This window comes from Rhinolophus ferrumequinum, chromosome 12, assembly GCF_004115265.2.
Source record: "Rhinolophus ferrumequinum isolate MPI-CBG mRhiFer1 chromosome 12, mRhiFer1_v1.p, whole genome shotgun sequence".
Taxonomy (NCBI): Eukaryota; Metazoa; Chordata; class Mammalia; order Chiroptera; family Rhinolophidae; genus Rhinolophus; species Rhinolophus ferrumequinum.
In genome coordinates, this window is record NC_046295.1 from 71,772,016 (window position 1) to 71,797,530 (window position 25,515).

The 25,515-nt window shown below is 38.2% G+C and overlaps 1 protein-coding gene and 1 pseudogene across 1 annotated transcript; both read right to left on the reverse strand.

Moving 5' to 3' along the window:
• Positions 1-948: 948 nt before the first annotated feature.
• LOC117031561 (N-acetyllactosaminide alpha-1,3-galactosyltransferase-like) lies at positions 949-14,918 on the reverse strand. Its single transcript, XM_033122042.1, has 4 exons — positions 14,830-14,918; positions 14,599-14,652; positions 6,787-6,918; positions 949-1,669 (listed from the first exon to the last, which is right to left on the reverse strand). The coding sequence occupies exons 1-4, from the start codon at positions 14,916-14,918 to the stop codon at positions 949-951; spliced, it is 996 nt and encodes a 331-aa protein (XP_032977933.1).
• Positions 14,919-23,764: 8,846 nt separating this feature from the next.
• On the reverse strand, positions 23,765-24,530 carry LOC117032399 (60S ribosomal protein L30-like; annotated as a pseudogene).
• Positions 24,531-25,515: the final 985 nt, after the last annotated feature.

The window sequence follows — 25,515 nt, forward strand, 5'->3', positions numbered from 1 at the left end:
ACTAGAACTCCTCTCTCTGTTGCCCCAGCTTATGCCAGGCAACTCATGTTAGGTTGGAACTCTTTTTGGACACCCACCCTAGGAGTGCATGGGTGGCCTCGCTCTCCCTTGTATGCTCCTCAGCTCTTATATCCCCTATATGTCCAATTCCCTATGTTAAATTTTCACTGTTTGAAATACTTAGAATAGTAGTTTCTGTTTTCCTAAGTGGACCCTGACTATTGATAAATGTGTGTGTGTGTGCACGCATGTATGTGTGCATGTGTGTGATAAGTCAATTTGTATAAAATATTATAGAAGCACACAACAGGCACGTGTGTGTACATGTATTCATGCGGTGGGTACATAAATGCATATAAAAGGAATATTGAGGGACAGATCTTTCAAAGGGAGAGAAAAGGGGGAGTTCCAATTTTCTCTATGTATTGTTTTTATTTTCTTTCATTAATTTTTACAACTTTGCAGTTTTATTCATGTAGTTCTTTTTGAATAACTCAGTTTCCTAAATAACTGTCTGACCATCGGGTGGCAGAATTAATGCCTTCAGTTTTATATAGAGAGTATTTTAGTATAGTTGCAGCCACTTTTCCTTATCCACACTTCTAGACGATCCCTTTCCTTAAGCAGTATGAGAAATATATATATACTTGGATCAATGAAAATATTTCAGGTTTCATTTTCTCATGACAGATTCTATTTTTGTTCAGTGTGCTCCAACAAATGATGTATCCTCAACATTCACAGAGGATATCATCACACAGGATATCATCATCTGATGTCAATACATTCATTTTGCAACTGCTACAGCCCATGTTATATGATTCAAAATGAATGTGAGGAAAAGTATGTGGATGTGTGTTGGTGAGCTTGCCATTTCGTTAGTGATTTTTTTTTCAGTGCTAAGATGTGTCAAGTGCTAATTATCTAAGATACAAGACAAAATGGTGTTCATAAATCCAGAACTGTTAAGGAAGGGCTCTGGGTCATTCTCAGAATTCTATAGTACTTAGTAGCCCAATATAGTTTGACAGTATTAATATCACTGTTATATCCTCTCTTGAAATCCCAGCAGTATTCAGGAGATAAGAGTTTAGTAGGTTTATGGAGAAAGAAATACTTGTTTAAGTGACTTTCATCATGCCACACGGCTTCAATGTTATTTTTCTTATCGTTCAGGATTCCTTGTAAGCACTCCCTGGCAATGGTGAGAACCTGAATGGGAGTGCCACCAAATACAGCAGCATGGTAATAAAAGTCTCCCTTACCAACAGGTATATATGCTTCTGATAATTGATTTCTCTCATAAGGTATGTCTGTAAGATTGGCCTTATACCAATAAGAATGTAACTGAGCTACTGACTCCCCCAGGGTCTCTAGCCCATATTTGTGTAAGAAGACCTGATCGATGTCCATGCAGAAGAGGAAGTCAACTTCATATTGGATGTGGTCTACAACATGTTCACCAATGGTCTTCATGCGCATCATACTAACATCTTGCCATCTCTTCTCTCGCTTAATTTGAAAAACTTTGATTGTACGGAGGGGGCTCAGCCTTATCCAAGGCATCTTGGAGAAGTCATCTATCAGGACATAAATTATGACCTTCTGGCCAACCATAAAGTGTTTATCAGCAGATAACATAAAGTTGTACAAATAGTATTCAATATATCTGTGAAACAAAAAAGAAACGATTAAGTTCATTTTCTTACATTTCAGTGGAATACATACTGTTTAAGTTACACCGTGGTTTAGGAGCGGCCAGATGGCTCAGTTGGTTAGAGCGTGGGCTCTCAACAACAAGGTTGCGGGTTCAATTCCAGGATGGGATGGTGGGCTGCGCCCCCTACAACTAAGATTGAAAACAGTGACTGGACTTGGAGCTGAGCTGTGCTCTCTACAACTGGATTGAAGGACAATGACTTGGAGCTAATGAGTCCTGGAGAAACACACTGTTCCCCAATATTCCCCAATAATAATAAAAAAGTTTTTTTGAAAATACACTTAAAAAAATTACACTGTAGTTTATCCAAAAATGCTGAATATTAGATATGCTTCTTGAGTTGAATTTAAGCAATATAAAAGAAAGTGGAATTATCTGCCTTTCTTCTCCCTGATGAGATTCTGTGGATCAGAAGAGAGGAGAGGACTTGCTCTCAAGAGTGAGTGAAACTTGGTGAGATCAGGAGACTACCCGGAGCCCAGTGCAAAGTGAAAGCCAGAGTTTTCAGGGTTTTCAGAGCAATGGGAACTTGTTTGGGAGGTTGTAGACGAGAAAGGTCTTGGGTCATTACAAGAGCAGTCATTGATGTCTGCGGCTTGTTTTATGAGTAGTCAGTTAAGCAAAAACGGTCAGAAGTGAGATGGTTAATACCCCGCTCTCTCCACTGTCATTCTTATTTTGATTTGTGGCTTTTACTACGGTGCTAGGATTACTTGATTGGAGAACAAATGTCCTTATTTCTAGTCTCTCAAGCCAGTAAAAATTGTCAGAGTAATAAATGGCCTCAGGTGAATTTAAAAAAGGAAAGGTAATCATAAGTGGTTCAATTTCAAATAATGCTTACATAATCATTAAAAATAAGTTCTGGTTATTCAAAGAAAACAAAAACACTAATCTGAAGAGATATATGCACCCCACGTTCACTGCAGCATTATTTACAATAACCAAAATATGGAAACAACCTGACTATCCATCAACAGATGAATAGATAAAGATGTGGCATATACACATAGACAATGGACTATTACTCAGCCATAAAAAGAATGAAATCCTGGAAGTTAACAACTCAAATCCAAAGAAGTCCAATTTATCCACATTTCTTTTATGGTTAGTGCTTTTGTGTCATGTTTCCAAAATCTTTGCCTCCTGAAGGTAGGGAAAATCTCCTACATTTTCTTTTAGTAGCTTTGTTTTATCTTTCACAGTTAAGTCTATTATCCATTTGAATTAATTTTTGAGTGTGGTGCGATATAGGGCTGTTTTGCATCTGTCTCAAAGCACTGATAGTGATGCTATGGGCTAGGAATGCCTGAGCCACTCACCTGGGCCCCTGCTGCTTGTGGTGAGACCCCCACAGACATTTCCCTCACCACAGCCTATAGTATGACTGGCTCAGCACTTGTGGTTCTTCTTTTGATTGTAAGATGTACCTCAGAAGTGCCATCAGAGAACTTTGAAAAAACAAGGCTCACAAGTCCTGGAAGGTACATGGTATGCCCAGGACCACACGGAGCAGGGGGAGTGAAGGGGGAAGAGAGAGAGAGAGAGAGAGAGAGAGAGAGAGAGCGCGCGCGCTCAGACCTGGGGTTCTGCTTTTATTGGAATCAAGTGTGGTGTGCCTAGGGTTTCTCAAATTTACTCTTTATCGACACATTTAAAGCATAAGATCGGGAATTAAAGTGCGGGAAGGAAAAAAGTGGGGTCACTCAAGCAGTGGGTTACCGAGATGACCCAGGACTTTCTAAAAGAACAATTTCATGGGTGGGGAGGCTGGCTCTTTATCTAGTTGTTTAGCTAGTAATCACTGAGCTGGCAATGTGTTTATTTGAAGTGGATGTCTGAAATGGATGCCTGGGCAACCAAAATCTTAATGTCAGGCATTTACAATCAAAAAAGCTTATGATGAGCACTTACACTACAATGGAAAACTTAATTGTTTTCAATTTTCAAAAAACTTTCTATTTTGGAATGTTATTAGATTGACAGAAAAGTTACAAATATACCCATATACACTTTGTTCACTTTCCCCTAGTTTTACTATTTTATATAACCATGGTACATTTGTCAAAACTAAGAAATGATCAGTGATAAAATACTATTAACTAAACCACATTTTTTTATTTTACCAATTTTTCTCCTAATGGCCCTTTTTAGTTTCCAGGATCCAATCCAGGACACACATTGCACTTAGTCATTACTTCTCCTTAATCTTCTCTAATCCATGTCAGTTTCTCTCCTTGTCGTTCATGACCCTGACCATTTTGAAGACTCCTGATCAGATATTTTGTAGAATGGCCCTCAATTTAGTTTTTTTGGATGATCTCTTAGGTACAGTTAGTTGTAATACAGTCACACTTATTAGCCTTCTCTTTTATGATCAGTATTTTCTGTGTCTTGATTAAGAAATCCTTTTCTATTCTGAGTTCATGAAGATAAACTGTAGCGTGGAGAGCAGGATGCAGGCTGATAAGGTCCTTGCAGCCTGCAAGGTCATCCAGGATGGCCTTGCCTCAGCATCTTCCCCCAGAAAGAACAAGATAACACAAATACAGGGCATAAAACCTTCCAAATACTCTTTACAGAGAGTCTCGTGCCTAGCCCTCCTAATAAAAATAAGAGTCTATGAGACTGATCTTTTCGGGGACTTTACTTCACCTTTGTGCTTACACCTTATATCTCCCTGTTTGGCTCCAAAAGGTGGCTGGTTAGTCAATGACGGGTAAGATTCCTCAAGGAAGGAACAACCTAAGACAGACACAGCCACATAGGGGCCATCTGGAGAACTTGACCCCCAAAAAGATGGCTGGTTAGTCAATGACGGGTAAGATTCCTCAAGGAAGGAACAACCTAAGACAGGCACAGCCACATAGGGGCCATCTGGAGAACTCGACCCCCAAAAGATGGCTGGTTAGTCAATGACGGGTGACGTTCCTCAAGGAAGGAACAACCTAAGACAGGCACAGTCGCATGGGGTCATCTAAATTCTCACGGGGTTGATAAAGGTGGACATAGATCCCCACCTTCCCCCCGGCTAGGAGAGCTTCTGCCTCTGTGGCTATATTCCTTCCCACATCAGTTCTCCATCTATCAGTAAGTTTCAGCATAAAGGTTTTATGCCCTGGAGAGGTGCATACAACGATTACTATTACATTCATTACACTTTCGACAGACAAGGGTGATTGGTTTAAGACTATTTTCTGATATGATATACGAGACTCATAGTCCATGGCTTAAACCAAAAAGAGAAGGGGGAGATGTGGAGAGCAGGATATACGCTGACAAGGACCTTACAGCCTGCAGGGTCATTCAAGGGAGTTCCTTGCCTCAACATCTTCCCCCAGAAAGAACAAGATAACACAATTACAGCCACAGACATACAAACTTGCATATTCACAGAACAGTATGTTCTTCTAATACTTGCTTGTTCTACTAATGCTAGCTTGTATAGACTATTGTTCTAAGACTGTATAAAAACCGTGTGAGAAATCAAAACTGCACCACTGCTCTGCCATCCGTGGACAGTGGACCTCCTGATCCCAATTTTCCTATCTCTGTGTTTTTCTTAATCTCCCACCCTTCCCCCTCAGGCCTAGCCCTCCTGTCTGTGCTGGACGCGGCACTGTAGTTTTTCCTTTAACTTTGGTCTTTAAGCTACCTGTGACTTGATGTTTGTAGATGCTTGTATAGGGTATGCTATAGAGGTACAGTGTTAATTATTCCCATGTTGGCATCGACTTTCTGCAGCATCATTTATGGAAGTCTTTCCCTATAGATCTACAATGTCATTGCCAGTACATATTTCTTCCTTCCCTTCTTCCCTTCCTTCCTCTTTCTGTCTTTCTAAAGAATAAATTACTATCAATATTTAATAACAAGTTACTATTAAGTTGATAAACTTTATAATTTTAATGACTAATAGGTACATTGTTCAATTTTACTTAATACTTTCTTGTACCTTTTTGGTATGATTTTTGCTATCAGGGCAGCACTTCCTTTGTGAAATGAATTGGGAAGTGTTCCCTCCTCTTCTATTGTTTTGTAAGAGATTGTATAGAATTAATGTTAATTCTTCTTTAAATATTTGGTAGAATCCTCCAATAAAACCATCTTGGCCTGGAGACTTTGGGAGTTTATGAAATTATGAATTCAATTTCCTCAGTAGCTATAGGGTTATTCAAATGATCTATTCCATGAAGGGTGAGTTATGGTAGTTTGTGCTTTTCAAGATCTATTTCATCTAAATTGTCAAATATATGTGTGTAGAGTGTTTTGTAGTATTCTATGGTTATCCTTGTGATATCTGGAAGTCTGAGGTAATGTACTCTGTTTTCTCCCCCAGTATTTGTGATTTGTGTCATTTATCTTCTTTGCCAGACTTCCAGGATGATTATGAATTTTATTTTTTTCAAAGAACAACTTTTTGTTTCATTGATTTTTCTCTATTGCTTTTCTGTTTTCAATTTCATGGATTTCTTTTTTTTTTTTTTTTAAAGATTTTATTGGGGAAGGAGAACAAGACTTTATTGGGGAACAGTGTGTACTTCCAGGACTTTTTTCCAAGTCAAGTTGTTGTCCTTTCTATCTTAGTTGTGGAGGGCGCAGCTCAGCTCCAGGTCCAGTTGCCGTTGCTAGTTGCAGGGGGTGCAGCCCACCATCCCTTGCGGGAGTTGAACCGGCAACCTTGTGGTTGAGAGCCCGCAATCCAACCAACTGAGCCATCTCAGCTCAAGGTGCTGTGTTCAATCTTAGTTGCAGGGTGCAGAGCCCACCATCCCTTGTGGGACTCGAGGAGTTGAACCCGCAATCTTGTGTTGAGAGCCCACTGGCCCATGTGGGAATCGAACTGGCAGCCTTCGGAGTTAGGAGCACGGAGCTCCAACTGCCTGAGCCACTGGGCTGACTCCAATTTCATGGATTTCTGTTCTTATCTTTATTAATTCCTTACTTCTGCTTGCTTTGGCTTTATTTTACTCTACTTTTTCTAGATTCTTGAGGTGACATTATTGATAATCTCTCATGTTCTACAATAAAAAGCCTGAATGTAAAGGACATTTGGCTTTACCTACCTTCCTACAGCAAACACAGTCAACCCCACGGTAATTTTATGATTTGCATAATAATTTTCCAATACTTCTTCTTTATAAGTGCCATGCCACACAACTGGAGCTAACCAGTTGGTAGTTGCATTCATGGATGCACTGTAATAAAGACATAAGAATTATGAACAAAATACCTTTTAATAAAACTGCGGTAAATATTACTTTTGTATAAAGCTCATGTCTGATTGCAGCATTTCCTTACTCCTAACCCTAAGCCTTGATGCTTATGATAAACTGAAGAGTCAGCTTATCAGAAATGCCAGATCATTACAAAAGTACAGTTACAGATTAGTTATACTGAGATTCCAAGATCTTGGAGGACACATAGTTGAAATGTTGCCCAAAATCTGAATTAACAGTTTCTCTTATGTTTGGACAAAATCTCCTGGTATTAGGCTTTTTGACATTGACTATTTTTAGAGACCATATTTTGAATACTGAACTTTCCAGTTTTCATCATTTCAAATGCTGCCAGTGCTAATATTACTGAGTACTGTTAGAATCAACTCTGTCAGAACTCTGGAAGATAGCCAAAAATTTAGAGCAACCAAGCAAAAGTTAAATCAAGAAAAAGATGACTCTACATGGTAGGAGTAGGAAAGCTTTGTGGTACTTTAACTTAGCCTTCCTTGCACCAGCTCCCTCTCCCGGTGTGGCAGTGGTATCGAAAACAGTAAATTATGTTCTCAGTGTGGGTATCTGATTCTGGAGGGAGAAGAGCGGATCTATTATAATTCCCAAGGAATTGTGTTTGTCTGTGTTGACATATCTATCTGAGAGTTTTCTGAAGGACTGACTCATGGTGCTTTCTTTCGTTTCACTTCACTCAGAACTCTCTCAGAATGGAAATGTGGCTAAGTGAAGGGTGTTCCTTTAAAAAAGAAACGATCCCCTACCACCTGGGGCAAAAGATTACAGGTTGGAATGAAAACTAGATATGTTGAAAGCTGGGAGGAAAAGTTTGAAAGAGAGTTCTTTTAAAAGTAAGGGCTTTGACAAGATCCTGCGTATAACAAGGAATTGAGAAATCCATACATGTGTTCAGGGCATGATGCACGCTCAGAAAAGATCTGTGAAGACCCAGTGCTTTCATCTCTTGCTGATATTTAGTTTAGGCTCAATGCCAGCAGGAAATGAAGACTAAGGCAGAGTTATAAATAGCTGCGCTATACTGAAGGAGGGTCCAAATATGGAGCCAATCTTCAAAGACTGTAAGAGGTTTTTTCCTTCTTTTCATAGTTTTCTTTTACTTTCTTTTCTCCTCTCCGTTCCTCCTCCTCCTCCTTCTCCTTCACTTCCCTTTTCTCTTCTTTCCTCCAACACCCCACCCCCTACCAGCTCTAAACACTTAAGGAAATCTCTGTAAAACCATTATCTGACCACAAGCTAAAGGAACAGTAAGCTCTGAGACCGAACAGGACAAAGAATACAGTCTTTAAAAAACTGTTTAGGAAAGTCACTAAACAAACACCTACAACCCACAGTAAGCAAGAACAAACTGAGGAGCAAAATAATCTGATTTCCAGAGTGAGCACATCATAATATTAAAAATGTCTAGTTTTCAACCAAAAATTTTGAGGCATACAAAGAAACAAGAATGTATGGCCCATTCACAGGAAAAAAATACACAAAAACTGTCCTGGGTGAAGCCCCGACGTTGGGCTTACTAGACAAAGACTAAATCAATTGTTTTGAATATGCTGAAAGAGCCCAAGGAAACTCTGAATAACGAAGAAAAGGAAACCAGGAGAACCCTATTGCAAAAAATAGAGAATACCAATAAAGAGATAGAAGTTATAAAAAGGAACCAAATAGAATGTCTGGAGTTGAGAAGTATAACAGTTGAAATGAAAGAAACTCACTATAGGTTTCAACAGCAGATTTGAGCAGGCCAAAGAAAGAAGCAGACATACATAGAACACTTTGACCAGCAACAGAATACATATTCTTCTCAAATACACATGGAACATTCTTCAGGACCATATGTTAGACCATAAAACAAATATCAGTAAACTTAAAATGGTTGGAAACATACAAACTATCTTTCCATTGACAATGGAATGGAATTAGAAATCAATAACAGAAGTAAATCTGAAAAGTTCCCAAATATATGGAAATTAAACAACACACTCTCAAACAACCAATGTGTCAAAGAAAATAATCACAAAGGACATTAGAAAATGCATTGAGATGAATAAAAATAAAAATACAGCACACCAAAACTTATGGGATGCAGTAAAGAGCAGTACTCAGAAGGAAATGTATAGTGTAAACCTCTATATTAAAAAGAATAAATATGTCATATCAATAACCTAACTTTCCACGATAAGGAACTAAAACAAAAGAAGCAAACCAAACCTAAAGCAAGCAGAACAGAAAAATAATAAAGAAGCAACTGACATAGAGAAAGGAAAATGATAGAATCAGTGAAATCACAAGATGGTTCTTTGAAAAAAAAAATCAAAATTGACAAAGACTAAGAAAAAAAATAAAGATGACTCAAATTATTTACATCAGGAATGGAAGCAGGGGCTTTACTATAGACCTCACAGATATAAAAAGGCTTATAACAGAATACAATAAACAACCAACATATTATACACCAACATTAGATAAACTAGATGAAATAGACAAATTCCAAGAAATACAAACTACCGCAGCTAGTTCAAGAATAGAAAATCTTAGTAGACCTATAATAAATAAAGAGATTGAATTAGTAATCAAAAATCTCCCAACAAAGAAAAGCCCGGGACCAGATGGTTTCACTGGTAAATTCTACCAATCATTTAAAGAATTAGCAGCAATCATTCTCTAAGTCTTCCAAAGAAATAGAAGAGGAGGGAACACTTTCTTACATATTCTATGAGGTCAGTATTACTGTGATACCAAAGCCAGACAAAGACATCTCAAGAAAAGAAAACTATAGAGCAATGTCCATTATGAATGTAGATCCTTAACAAAAATCCTTAACAAAATATTAGCAAACTGAATCCAGCTGCATATTAAAATCCCACCATGACCAAGTGGGATTTATTCCAGGAATGCAAGGCTAGTTCAATGTATAAATATCAATCAATGTGAAACACCATATTAAGAAAATGAAAGGAAAAAACCCAACACATGATCACCTTAATTGATGCAGAAAAGCCATTTGATAAAATCTCACAATTTTTCATGATAAAAATACCCCCAAAAAAACTAGGAATAGAAGGGAACTTCCTCAACGTGATAAAAGACACCTATAAAAAAAACCCACACCTGCTATCATATCTATTGTTGAGAGACTGAAATCTTTTCCTCTAAAAATCAAAAAACAGACAAGGATGTCTGTTTTATCCACTTCCATTTAACACTGTACTGGAAATTTAGCAGAGAAATTAGGCAAGAAAATGAAATAAAAGGCAGCCAAACTGGAAAGAAAGAAGTGAATATATCTCTACTAGCAGAGAAAATTCTAAGAAATCTACAAAAAAATCTATAAGAACTCGTAAGTATTTCAGGATACAAGATCAACTTGCAAAAATCATCTGTGTTTCTGTACATTAGAAGTGAACAATCCAAAATAAAATTAATAAAAAAATTTCATTTAGAATAGAATCAAAAAGAATAAAATATTTAGAAATAAATGTAACCAAGGAAATATAAGACTTGTACAATGAAAACTACAAAACATTGTTGAAAGAAATCAAAGAAGGCCTAAGTAAATGGAAGAACATTCCATGTCTATGAATTAGAAGGCTTAATATTGTTAAGATGGCAATCACTCCAAAGTTATCTCCAGATTCAATGTAATCCCTACCTATAAGTGAGTTGACTAGTGTTCCCCCAAAATTCAAATCAACTTGGAACTTCAGAATGTCACCTTATCTGGAAATAGCATTTTTGCAGATGTAATTACTTATGATTAAGTTATTATGAAATAGATTGGCCCCATATCCAATGACAGGTGTCCTTATAAGAAGATGAAAAGACACATAGAGGAGAGACACAGAGAAGAAATCCATGTAAAAGCAGAGGCAGAGATTGGAGTTATGCTACCACAAGCAAAGGAATGCTTGGGGCCAGAAAGTGGAAGAGGCATGAAGAAGTCTTCCCTGGAACTTTCAGAGGGAGCATAGCCCTGATGTCACCTTGATTGTGAATTTCTGAACTCTACAACTGTGACAAAATAAATTTCTATTGTTTTAAACCACCCAGTTTGTGATAATTTGTTATAACACAGCTCTAGAAAACTAATACGTTATCAATTTTCCAACTGCACTTTTTCTTTTTAGAAATGGACAAGTTGAGCCTAAAATTCATAAGGAATTGCAAGGGACCCCAAATAACCAAGACAATCTTGAAAAAGAAGAACAAAGTTGGAAAACTCACACTTCATGATTTCAAAATTTACTACAAAGATACTGTAAACAAAATAGTATGGTATTGGTATAAGGAGAAATGTATAGATCAATGGAATAGAATTGAGTCTGTAAATAAACCTATACTACTATGATCAATTAATTTTAAATAAAGGTTTCAAGGTCATTCCATGAGGAAAGAATATTTTCAACAAATTGTGCTCTGACAATTGGATAGCCACATGCAAAAAAAACCCCAGTGAAGTTGGACCTGTATATTATATACAAAAATTAACTCAAAATGGATCAAACACCTAAATGCAAGAGCAAAAAATATATAGAAAACTCTTAGAAGAAAACTGCAGTAAATTATGATCTTGGATTTGGCAGTGGTTTGTTAGATATGACACCAGAACCACAGGCGTCAAAAGAAAAAAAAAATAGATAAATTGGACTTTATCAAAAAACAAAATTTTGTGCTTCAAAGGACACTACCAAGGAAATGATTAAACAACCCACCTTTCTTCTTTTTCAAGAATGGGAGAAAAATATTTGCAAATAATTTATCTTAAAAGAACCTACTATCAGAATATATAAGGAACTCTTATAACACAACAATAAAAACACAGACAGCCCAATTTAAAAATAAGCAAAGATTTAAATAGACATTTCTGTCTACATACAAATGGCCAATAAGCACATGAAAAGATATGCTAAACATCATTGGTCATTAGAGAAATGCAAATCAAAACTGTAATGAGATATACCATTTTACATACACTAGCATGGCTCTAATACAAACAAAACCAACCCCTCCCCCTCCAAAAAAAATAACAAGTGTTAGGAAGGATGTGAAGAAATTTGAACCCTCAGATATTATTGGAGGGAATGTAAAATTGTGCAGCTGCTGTGGAAAACAGTTTGGTGGTTCCTCAAAAAATTCAGCATGAAATTACCATGTGACCTAATAATTCCACTTATATAGATAGACACCCAAAGAGAATTACAAAGACGAATTCAAATTAAAATTTGTACATGAATGTTCATAGCACCATTATTCACAAGTTGAAACAACCCTGTTTATTCACTGTTGCGTGGATAATTGTTATGTCCATATAGTGGAACATTATTCAGCTACAAAAAGGAGTGAAATACTAATATATTCAACACAGATGAATCTTGAAAATATGCTAAGTGAAAGAAGCCAGACATTTATACTCCATTATAATTTATACTCCGATATAATACTCCACATATTATACTCCATTCACATGAAATGTCCAGAATAGACAAATCCAGAAAGTCAGGAAGTGGAACCGTGTTAAGGACTGGGGAGAGGGGAATGAGGGGTTACTACTTAATGCGTACAGGGTTTCTTTTTGGTGTGATGAGGAGAGTCTGGAATTGGGTAGTGGTGATAGTTGCACAATATTGTGAAGGTACTAAAAGCCACTGAATTGTACGTATTAAAATGGTGAATTTTACATTATGTGAATTTTACCTCAATAAAAAAATAGTAAGCTACAGAGGGAAAATACTCTGCAGTATATAACTGACAATGAGATTGTATCTGGGATATAAAGGAAGCCTCTTCAAATCTCTAAGGAAAAAAAAGACAATCCTTTGTGTGGAGTGGGGGGAGAGAAGAGATATGAACTGGCATTTTATAAAATTGAATATCCAAGGTGGCAACATTCATATAAAATGTGTTCAACCTTAATGGTCAACAAGGAAATAAAAAAGAAAATGGAAATTGAAGTGCAATTGGAAGAAAAAGATTCTATTAATTATCTCAGAACCTCTTATAAACTCAATTGTGCCTGCCGCTTCCCCCGACCCCCGAATTCCTACACTGAAGCCCTAATCCCCCATGTGGCTATTAACCTTTATAAGGTTAAATGAGGTCCTAACAGTGGGGCCATAATCCAACAGGATTCTGTCCTTATAAAAAGAGGAAGACCCCAAGGGATGCACGAGCACAGAGAAAGGACACATGAGGACACAGCCAAAGGACAGCCACCCTCAAGCCAAGGAGAGAGGCCTCGGAGAAACCAAACTGGCCAGACACCTTGATGTTGGACTTCCAAGCCTTCTGAATGGGAGAAAATAAATTTCTGTTGCTTATGAAAAAAAAAATGCACTGGGAATTGAATTTTGTCACTAGCCTATTTAGAATCTATTTAAATTATTATATGTTTCTCTCCCTTGTTCAATTGTTCTGATGAACTCATCACCTTGAATTATGAGGCTATGCCTTACTTGTCTTAGTGAGAACCTGTGCCCGTTATTAAGCTACTATCTTGCATAACCCAAACCACTGCACTAGACTCTTCTTTATTATGCTGTCCTGGGATTCTGCAAAGCACATTCCTACTTTGCCAGCAGGCACCATGTTAAGCTCCGCCACTAGAGGGCATTGGAGGAAAACGACAGGGCTGGGGGAAGAAGGAACTTGCTCTTTCCTGTTTCCTGTGGGCTTCCTGTCTGCATCCTGTTCCTGCAAGTCGCATTCCAGCGTGTTCACCACAGCAATAGCAATGCCCTTCCAGAGCAGCAGTGCAATCTAGCTTTCAGTTTTTCCAAAACTTGCAAAACCAGTCTCACTGTGCTCCTCAGAGATCTGGTTCCCTGCCCCAAGAGGCCTCCCTCAGAGACACCAGCCCCAGGTGAGAGACTTCGGAGTTTAAGCTCCTGGAGCATCTTTAACTTTCTAAGGTTTAATAATTCCAGCCTCTTCCTTTTGTTTCTTCAGCCCTGGGAGGAATAGTTACTTCCTGTAGTTGTTCCCTCCATATCAGCTTTGTGTTCTCTTTTCAGTCTTTCAAGTTACCTAGTTAACAACTTTATACTAGGTAACAATTCTTTATGTTAGATTATCTGTTTAAATCATTGGTGTGCTTCCTGTGTCCTAATTAGACCTGACAAATGTTGCATTATGGGAGGATGTCATGGGCCGTTATCCAATAATGATCTTAAATGGATGTCTCCTTTCAAATTTTAATTAGGAGAAGTCCTGAAATACTATAGTGAAAGACAGATGGGTAGAAGGAGAAGGTGGAAGTAGAGAAGCCAGAGGAAAACCATTGTATTAGAACATGTAGTGTACAGATAGCCTATCTCTCTGCTTTGGGCTTTGGTTCTCTCCTTGGTAAAATGAGGAGACTCACCAAATGGCTCAAATAGTGGTTACCCTTACACTTTTGACCTGCCATTGTTCCAGGACCTTTGAGTTTCTGTTATCTACACACTCATTCTTGGAGGACGTGGGTCCTAATGTCCATTCCCAGTGGGTCTTGGCCACTGCTTATTTTTAAAAATGCAATCAAAGTTCCATCTGCTCTCCAACTTTTGGAATGCTAGTCGTGGTATTGTTGCCATCTGGTAACTTCTATCAAGCAATCTATGGAGAAATCTCACATGTCAGAATTGGAGTTCTTACTTGGGCATAAACCAGTCTGACAGCTTTAATTCTTCTGGTTGAGTATTCACAGACCTATCAAGAAAAATAAGGCAAAGAGTCACACTCTACCTTGTTAGAGTTTAAGGGAACTGAGTGTCTATCAATTCATGGGCTGTGTTACAGATACAGACTGTAGAATGAGCGTGAAGCAGAGAGAAGAACAATGATAAACTTTGGCAGTGGTGGCATGGAAAAATCATGACTTCCAACCTCAACTGAATTCTGTGCTGCCCAGAAATCTTTGTATTGCCACAGTTCTCATTCTCATTCTTCCAATGCACCGAGAAGCTAGCAGCCATCGGATGAAAACTCCCTCAACCTTCTGCCACCTCACCTCCAGATTTACCTATAGTGCTGAATACTTTTCCTTTCTGTCACCATGGAAATATATCCCTGCTTTCTGTCTAAGGTTAGCCTTAAATACGCTGTCTGCTCAGGAGCCTTGATTGGATCATTATTCTCAGAAGGGTTTCTCCTAGACCTTCTATTTGATCAGTTGACACTTCTGAGCTTCAAATTTTTATATACAACTAGATTTCTCTCAGGAGTGTAAGACTCATTTATCCAACTGTGTTCTGAATCTTCTACCTGAAGTTGGTGCCAACATCACAAAATGAGGTTATTTGATGTCAAAGTCATCGTCTCTTCCCCAAAGTAGGTCCCCTTCATATGTTGCCTTATCTGCCTGGATCCACTTGGATTGGCAAGGAGGAAAAAAGAGTCAGGGTGCTCCCTAAATCCCAGCATCAGATCCATCGTTAAACACTCCTGGTTGGACCTCCAAAACATCTCTCACATCCGTCCCCTATCTCCCTGCCCTGCCACCACAGGACTTCAAGTCGCCATCATCTCTTGTCTGGGGTCCCCTGCTGATTGGTCTCACTATACACTTAAAAAAAAAACACTTTTTAGTATGAAAAATTTGAAAGGTACACAAATGTAAAGAGACCAATGTAATGGACCTCCATATTCCCATCCCCCACAGTTAGCAATGCGTGGCCCTCTTGGCCTGTCCTTGCATTGCCCCTTTTCAACCCATTCTTCATATTTCCATTCTGCTTCCAGTGTCATGTTTCTGAAGCTCCAGAGTTACCAGGTCACTATTCTGTTTAACTGCGTTCAGCAGCTTCCCGTTGTCCTAGGATCATATCCGCATTCCTTATGAGGCCATAATATTCTGCATGATCTGACCCTCACACTGTTCAGCCACCTCCCTACCTGGCCCCACACTTACAATTCTCCAGCCTCACTGACCTTTTTCTATTTCCTTAAACAGGCCACAACTTCAACCTGCTCATTTCCATATAGCCTCTGGCTCTCATTTTAAATATCCCTTCCTAAGGGGAGAATTTCCTAATCTGCTAGATGAAGTGAGATGCCTTTTGTTAATAGCTAATATGCCAATTATAATTGAAAAAAGGAAAATAAAAAAAAAGAAACTACCGAACAACAACAAAAAGCTAATGCCTATGGAATACATTCCTAAGTACTGTGTAATTTAATCCACCCCTATGAGATAGGTACTGTTGTTATTATTATCCCCATTTTACTAGATGAGGAAACTAAGGCACAGAGCGTTTGGATGACCTTGTCCGTAATCACAGAGCAGGTGGGAAGACAAGCAGTTGTGTCCGAGCCCTTACTTTGCCTCCTTGCGATACACCCTCGTGCACCCTGGCTAGGACACCTTTGGAGAGCCCCCCCTGGGCTGAGTTAACCAGGGGACTGGGCAGCTGTGGGGCTGAGTCGTCTGCCAGAAGACGGCCTTTGTGCCTATGTGTGTACACAGACGAGTAACTGCAACGTCAGGGGTGTGAGTGAGACGAGGCATTCTACCCGGCACCCTTTTCCATTGCCAGTGATGCCTGCGACTGAGGAGTATTACGATGATACGGCTAAAGAGAACGAATATTAATAATAGAACGATGGTTCGATTGTGTTGCATCGAATACATTCTGCCAGAAAACGTTTTAATCCATTCCTTCTCCACCCTCTACTGGAGCAGACTCTCTTGAATGTTCCCACCTTTGCTTAGGGGTTTCCCTGCTACTTTCAGGTGGTTGAAAGTTACTGCCCCCTGTTGGCCACGGTTACATATGGGGGCAACTTACTCTGCCCGCTACAGGAAAACCTTCTTCCTACATTATTTCCATGCATAGCACAGCTCACCTAAGTATGGAGTCATGATTTTAGTGGGCGTGGTGTAAATCATAGAACCATCAGAGAGCCAAGGCCCCTGGACAACAAGCATCAGAAAGGAAAGTTGTTTTCCCTTCACTGCGGGGTCTCATGACTATAGGAGATTTTGAAGAACATATCATGTTCTTACATAATCTTTGGGCAAATTTTCCTCTCTGTCCACATCCTGATGGCCTAATTTTGTAGCAATCTCCTGAGAATCTTTTGGTCAAGACTTTATTCCTGTGTGTTTGCCCAAACCTTGAACAGACCCAAGGTTCCTGGAGGCTGGCTTCTGGCTCCTGTAACATGTTCCCCTAACCAGAGACAGAACTCTGCCACTCTGCTCTTTCTTTGACTCCTAGTATTCTGACCTTAAATGAATATCTCCAACACGTGCTTGTCAAACTGTGTTGGTTTACCCTGCCTGAAGGAACCAAGGACTGGCAGGTACTCCTTTGTCCAACTGGTTTTATCCTCAAAGAAGAGGGCATAGCATATTTGTACATAAAGACTTACCAGCACCGATATAGCCTCTGTAGTTTCTTCGTGCTTAGGGAAAATAAAAAGCATTATATTACTTTTAAATTTGTCACATTTAAGATGACTAGAGTTACACTCCATCCATCCATTCAGTTTATTACCTAATATTACCAAATATCTCACGAACACATAATGTTATGCATGGAATGTTTGTGTGCCCCTCAAATTCATCTGTTGAAATCCTTAACCCTCCCCCCCATGATGATATTAGGAGGTGGGATCTTTGGGAGGTGATTAGGTCATGAGGGTGGGGCCCTTGTGAATGGGATTAGTGCCCTTAGAAAAGAGATCCCAGAGAGATCCCTCGTCCCTTCCACCATGTGAGGACACCGTGAAAGGATGGTTGTCTGTGAACCAGAAAGAGGCCTTCACCAAACACCTTCTCGGCTGGTGCCTTGATCTTGGACTTCCCAGCCTCCTGAACTATGAGAAACAAATTTCTGTTGTTCATAAGCCATCCAGTGTACGGTATTTTGTTCATTCAGCCTGAACGGACCAAGGCACATACTACATGCCAAGCACATTGTTGGTTGTGGAGATACAGTAATGAACATGATAAAAATTACTGAGGTGATTTGACTGATAAATATCCCTCATATGCTATATCGTATCAAATGACTCACAAAAATTACTCATGCTGTATCTTAAAAAATAACTAATCCTTTGAGACACAAATGAGAGAAGCTTACTTCATTAAAACAAGGACATTTGCTAATTGCCAATGAGGTCTTTCTGCCTGTCTCAAATATGTGGAGGGTAAATACCCTATACAGTGCCCAAAGCCACCAATATTAGGGATGTTTCTTAAAGAAGATGCCACCTATTTAAAAATGGCAGTTTCTCTAAAATATTTGCTACTTGACATTGTGTAATTACACAGTACCTGTCTTGGCAGTTGAACTTTACTTCTTCTCACACATATGGGCCTACAAAAATTATGTTTATCTTTGATCCCATTGGAAACAAAGGATTTTTATGCTGAAGGCTATATTCTGATGTATTTAGATATCATTGGAGATATTTGGGTATATTTGGATTGATATAGTTGGATGCTGATTTATTCAGGGGGTGAGCCTGTAACCTTTCTGACATAAACAGATCCTTACCAAACATCAGAATACAATATTCATTAATTTTTTAAAGTTACCTGAATTGATATTCTCTTTGTAGGGCCCATACACACAATAAAAGCAATAACAATAGAATTGTTATTTTGTTGTATCTCATCCTTTACTGGAAGGAAAAAGAAACAGATAAAAGATTAAATAAAGAACAATGTATACAGAGTAAGCTGTGTGGAATCTTGCCTCTCCATGACTTAAACTAGATGATTTAATTAATAGACTTTAGCTAGGATTTAAGGCATCTGTGATCTTTGGATGTTGCTTTAAATGAAAACAGAGTTGAGTCAGTGGAGAGACACTTTATCTGAGCTATCTGCCGCAATTTTTAGAACATTAGCTGGTCTAAGCTGGCCTTGATACAAGAGAGCTTATAAACTTTGTTCATCTTTTCCAAAATACAAAAGGCTTTTTCCTGTAGAAAAGTTACATCACTTCCCCACCTAACTCTTTCAGGGTGGGGTGTCAGAGAAAAGCGGTAATTATTACAATACTTACTTGGACTCTAAAGACTTGTATAATTATAAAGGAATGTATTCATTATTTGTAACTAAATAATATTATGAAGTTTATCATTCCAAGATAGGTGATAGAACTGTAACAGTATTTAATATAACAGTATTAAATATATGCCCTTTCTAAAAAGTATTTAAATATAACATTGATTCAGAGCACTGACTGGAGGCTAAACTATAACTTTCAGATTATTTGTGCATTGACCTTGGAATTTTAGCCATCAAGTTTACAAAACTCCTTTGTGATATTTGATCTATGTGATAGGAAACTGTGTACAGAAAAGAAATTGGATGTGGCTTAATTTGGTTGAAATTAAGGACAAACTCTTACCTTTTGTTTTCCTAAGGTCATGTAGGAATTGTATACAGTTTCTTCCTTGAAGACTTAACATTTATGATACAGTGGTGTAGGAAGACATGTGCAGAATCTTAAGACAGCAGACAGTTTTCAAGTATGAAATTCTGAGGCCTTTGAAAAATCATGAATCAGATAACCTACTGTTGGTCTTTGGCACTCTCTAGTTTATGTGTTTATTTTTTCAGTCTTCTATGTGTGATGTCATCAGATTCTCTTTTGATGATGAAAGAACTAGATACTTGGAATCATAACAATTCTTATGCCTGTAACTTCTCTTTGCCATTACCAGGGGACTAGATTTTGTCCCACTGTTTTAAAAAAAATGGGATTATTTAAGTTTCTTTCTTTTCTTGTGGATTTTTAAAAAGCCTTCATAATACATTATTAATTGAAATATAATTTACATGAAGTAAAACACAGTTTAATTGTACACTTTATTGGGTTTGTTGCACATGTACACATGTATGTAAAAACCACTTTAAGACATAGAACATCTGCATGACCCAGTAACTTTTCTTGTGCCCCTTTGAGTCACCACTCTCCCCCACCCAGAAAACCAGTGTTCTGATTTCTATTACTATAGCTGAGTTATTCCTACTGTAGAAGTGCATATAAATAGAATTGTACAGCATGCACTCTTTACATTCGGCTTTCTTCACTCCAAGGTTTTGCAACTCACCCATATTGTTCTGTGTATATCACACCACACAAAAAGTTAATTCAAAATGAGTAATAACTCTAAGCATAAAAGCAAACTCCACAGCCTTTAGAGAAGAAACATGGGAGAATAACTTTATAACTTGCAAGTAAAGGTCTCTGACACAGGTGAGAGGAAACAACAACTAAAAAGTGACAAATTACACTTCATCAAAATAAGAAAACTCTGCTCATCAAAAGACACTGTTAAGAAAATGAATTAAGTGGGCAGCCGGATGACTCAGTTAGAACGAAAGCTCTCCACAACAAGGTTGCTGGTTCAATTCCCGTATGGGATGGTGGGCTGCGCTCCCTGCTACTAAGATTGAAAATGGCAACTGGACTTGGAGCTGAGCTGCGCTCTCCACAATTAGATTGCAGGACAATGACTTGGAGCTGATGGGCCCTAGAGAAACACACTGTTCTCCAATATTCCCCCCGCCCCAAATTTTTTTTAAAAAGAAAGAAAATGAATTAAGTCATTGCTATTCACTAATGGTTTACACTTCCCTGAAATAATATGTACTATACATGATCCATATGGAAATAAAATCCATATCAACATTTGAAATTTTCTGTTGATTTCATTCTTCCTAGAAGAAAAAAGGGGGGTAGTGAAGGAGGATAATTAAATTAACACAGAATTAGAATGTTTTGGGTCACAGCAGAGTAGGTTATACCAAACTTATGCTCCCATGGATGACAGTCATCAGCTCTGGATGAAATTAAAAGAAAAATAAAGTTAAAACTATTTGAAGGCAAAGGAGTATGGCTAAAAACAGGCTGATTCTTGAAAGGAGGAGAGTGTACTGGGTAAAATTCACATTTACACAGTTTTCCATTTGAGATTATCCCCTAATTCACACAGAGGTTGGTGGGAGGAACTCACATAGAAAAACTTGAGGAGTCATAAGCTGGAGATGGTAGTTTTAGAGACTGAGAAATAATAGGGAAAATCCCAGCAAGAGGGAGACACAGCATGTGATACCCCCAAATCTGCATAGAAACTCTGACCCAAAACTTGGATGACAACTGAACTGTCCATGCATATGAAAGACTGCAGTTTCCCCAGAAAATAGAAACATCTGAAATGCTATAAAAATGGAGAAATTTCAGCTGATGCCCCCTGAAGGAGAAATGGTGTTTGGAATTTGAGTCCTGTACAGTTAACTCTCTGTTCAAACAAAAAAAGCACTCTTCAGAGGAAAATAACAGAATCCAGAGTCTCTACAACATGTCATCCATAATGTCAGGTATACATTTTTAAAACGTTACTAGACATGCATGAAACAGCGTCATGTGAACCATAGTGAAGAGAAATGGACCCCCATATAACTCAGATGTTGGAAGTGGTAAACAAGGACTTTAAAGCAGCTAATATAAAAATGTTTAACAATTTAATGGAAAACTTGGTCAAAATGAATGAACAAAGAAATGGAAGCTATTAAGAAATGGACATTTCAGAACTTTAGAAATACTATATTTGAAAAGAAAGTGTTAGTGGATGTGCTTATAAACAGATTGAATACTATAGAAGAAAAGGTCAGTGAAATGAAAGATAGAGTGATGTCAATCATTGTATGTGAAAAAGAGAAGAAATGAAAATCCATTTACTTTTAAAATAATCATCACCCGCATGCAGAAGTTTCTATACTCTGTCCTTGTGAGAGCCTCTCCACATTGGGGGACTTTTGGAGGAGGGAAAAAGAGGAAGAAACCAGGAAATGCAACACCCTTTGGTTGGACAAATAGCGTCGTGAGGCATGAACAGGCATAACAATATTAAGAAACCTATTTTAAAGCTCATCTACTTTCAGGAAGTGTTTGAGATGGGTTATGATTGAAAAGGTATAGTTACAATAAACATGGAGTCAACACAAGAATAAGAAAGCAAACAAAAGGAAGCAGAAACATTTATTTAGTCATTCAGGTAGATATTTTCACATGACCTTGTCATCCCAGCCACTCCTGAAGAATAAAGACTTTACCTTTATTTGCATTTACATGTAAAGCAATTACTGATGAGGGACTTATTTCTGTCATTTTGTTTTCTATGTATTTTATAGCTTCTTTTGTCCATTATTTCCTGCATTATTTCTTTTTGTTTAGTTGATTTTTTGTAGTGAAATATTTAAAAATCTTTCTCATTTCCTTTGTGTATATTCTATAGCTATTTTCTTTGTGGTAATCATGAGGATTATATTTAACATCTTGAATTATAACACTCAAATTAGAATTTATGCCGGCTTAACTTCAATAACATATCAAAACTTTGCTCCTTTACAGCTCTGTCGCCACCCTTTATGGTTGTTGATGTCACAAAAATTACATCTTTATACATTGTGTGCCCCCAGATAATAATTATTTTAAATGCCCTAACCTCTTAATTATATAAAGAAGAAATTTTGGAGTTATAAACCAAAGTTATAATAATACTAGCTTTTAGACTAGAAAAAAATTTTTTTAATGTATGTCTCTTAAATAATGTAGAAAACAAAAAGTGGAGTTATAAACCATTGTTATAATACTAGCTTTTATCATTATCCATGTATTTACTTATATTTAGATTTTTATTTCTCCATATGGCTTTCAGTTACTATGTAATGTCCTTTCATTTCACCCTGCACATCCCTGTCCCTCCTGACATCCAAAGTTTCCAATGAGAAATCTGCCAGTGAGGATCCCTTGTGTGTGAAAAGCTACTTCTCTCTTGCTACTTTCAAGAGTCTCTCTTTGTCTTTATCTTTCTTTTTTAAAAGTTTGATTATAATGTGTCTCGGTGTGGGTCTCTTTGAGTTTATCATACTTGGAGTTCAGTGAGCTTCTTACATGTTTGTATTCATGTCTTTCATTAAACTTGGGAAGTTTTCAGGCATTATTTCTTCAAATATTCTCTCTCTCCTCTTATTCTGGGACTCCCTTAATGTATATGTTGCTCAGGTTAATGGTGTCCAATAGGTCTCTTATGCTCTCTTCACTTCTCTTCAATTTTTTTTCTGTTTTTCAGACTTGATATTTTCCACTGTATTATCTTCAAGTTCACTGATTCTTTCTTCTGCCTGCTCAAATCTTTATTTAAATCCCTCTAGTGAATTTTTCATTCCATAGTGTAATTTTCAGCTCCAGAATGCTTTTTGGTTTATTTTTAGTTTCCCTCACTCTTTATTGGGATTTCCATTTTGTTTATACATCATTTTATTGACTTTTTCCACATCATCCTATAGTTCTTGGAGCATGTTTGATAATTGTTTTAAAGTCTTTGTCTAGTATATCTGCCATCAGGTCATTTCCAAGAACAGTTTCTGTTTGTTTATTTATTTTTTCCTTTGAATGGGCCATACTTTACTGTTTTTTTGTATGCCTTGTGGCCTTTTTTGTTGAAAACTCTACATTTGAATCTAATACTATGATGACTCTGGAAATCAAATTATCTCCTTTCTCCAGGGTTTGCTGGGGGGTTTTTTGTTATTGTTTTTACTCTTTTGATTGTTGTAGGCTGTCTCTATGGCAAGGATCAGCCAAAGGTATAATTTAAGGTCTTCTGAGGTCTTTTCAGGGCCTTTCCCAAGGCATGCATGGTCACTTTCTTTTCCTTTGTTTCCTCTTTCTCTCTCTCTCTCTCTCTCTCTCTCTCTCTCTCTCTCTCTCTCTCTCTCTTTCTTTCTTTTTTTCCTTCCCTTCTTTCTTTCTTAACAAGCTCTGGCCAGTTTTATTAAAGAAAAATTTTGCATGGTTTACTTTTCATCAGTCTGTTCTGGCATGCTTCTAATGCTATCAGAATCCCCTGGATCAGTGACAGCCAGTGTGCATGCTCTGTAGTTATTTTCCACATGCTGTGCCCAGTTCAATATTATTGCCATAATGGTGAGGAACACCATTCTTGGCCAACATGGTGCAGTTTTCTATTTCAGATTTCCTCAAGGCTAGGTAGTTGTCGGTGAGGACGACCAGTTTTGCTTTGCCCTGTCTGATCATTTTCAGAGTCTGCTTGTACCCCAGCACATACTTAACACTGTTCATAAGTTGGAGCCTAGAGTTTATCTATTCCAGCTACATCTTTGTCTTCTTTGCAGCCACCATCTTCCTGCCTTAGGTGTGGGACAGCTCCCAGTAAAGTGCAGTCGCCAAGATGGCCAGGGAGCGAGAAAAAAAGGAATTTCCTGCGTGGTCACTTTCTAATTTCCCCCACATATGTAGTTGTTTTTGAATGTATTAGTGTTTAATATTTGGTCCCAAAGGGGTTAAAGAGATAAATGAAGGGAGAGAAAAAGGGTGCTAGTCCTTTAACTACCCTGGAAGTCACTTCAACTGGAGGGGAAGGTGCTTGCAACAATGAGGGTAGGTGCAACAACAATGGTTGCCTGCTCTTTGTCTGCACCTTGGTGATCAGAAGCAGCAACTAGCAATCAGAGCATAGATTCCTAATATGTGGAGGACAGGGTCCTTTTGGCCCATCCTGGCTTCCACAAGCTACATGCAAGCTGCTCCAGGAACACTTGTACAGCTGCCTGCCAGATGGATGAAAGTGGGCAATGGGTAGCTGCTACTGTTTTAAGAGCTGAAGTTGACTGAAATTAACCTTAATTTTCCATCCAAGCCTTCAATAGACTCCAGAGTTCCAAAATAGTCACATCAGCCAGATTCTGCCAGTACACTTATTGTCTAGGTATAGAGACAGAGTCCCAGGGCTTCCTGCTCCATCATATTCCCAGAATCCTCTTTACCTGGGAAGGTTTTTAAAATCTTAATGCCCACCTCATTCCAACTGAATTAGAATCTCTGGGGTCAGAACAAGGCATCAATACTAGTCCTTCAGGTAATTCCAGGGTACGGCCAAATTTGAGAACCAGTGTTTTATGCCTCCTACAACTAAGAGAAAGGCATAACTCCTGTGGGCTACTGTGGATTTTGGAGACAGTATCCCACATACCAGGGTATCCAGCTGCCTCCCATTTGCCTGATAACTGTAAAAGCAGTGAGTTTCCAGGGGGACCCCGGACAAGAGAAAGCTCACCAGCTGGTACAGGTTGCAAGCAAGTTGCCCTGCCACTGGATCTCTTATGATCAATTATATCTTACATAGTTCAAAGGGTCTGAATTAGACTGCAGTGATGGATGAAGACTGTGGCTAGCCTTGACAGAAAACTTACAGCACAGGCCCACTGAATTCCAGAGCAAGGAAATGCCCTTTGAGCAGATAACGTCATTTCCTTTCAAAAGGAGTTATAATTTTTTCCCTCTTCCTCCCTTGTCTCTTCCTATTGACTCTATAGTTTGGGTGTGAGCTAAATTTATTATTTATTTCACAGATTGCAGAACCAAAGGAGAAATGGTTGTTAACTGGAGATAGTACACTCTGAGAAGCCTGTCCCTCTGGCATTATCTGTGGATTCTATGTTTTGCTATTAGGAGAGAGGCCTATGTGAGAGTAGTGCATAATATTTTTGGATTATGGTAGCAGGACATATTTTAGATGTATGAGAAG

What these genes read in the sequence shown, in the direction of transcription:
- LOC117031561 (XM_033122042.1), bottom strand. Translation starts at nt 14,918, where the DNA reads ATGGCTGCTAGCTTCTCGGTGCATTGGAAGAATGAGAATGAGAACTGT. An exon ending in CAGCACAGAATTCAGTTGAG is followed by an intron (nt 14,653 to 14,829) that starts GTTGGAAGTCAT and finishes TTTTCTTGATAG; the next exon opens with GTCTGTGAATACTCAACCAG. An exon ending in TCAGACTGGTTTATGCCCAA is followed by an intron (nt 6,919 to 14,598) that starts GTAAGAACTCCA and finishes TCTTTATTACAG; the next exon opens with TGCATCCATGAATGCAACTA.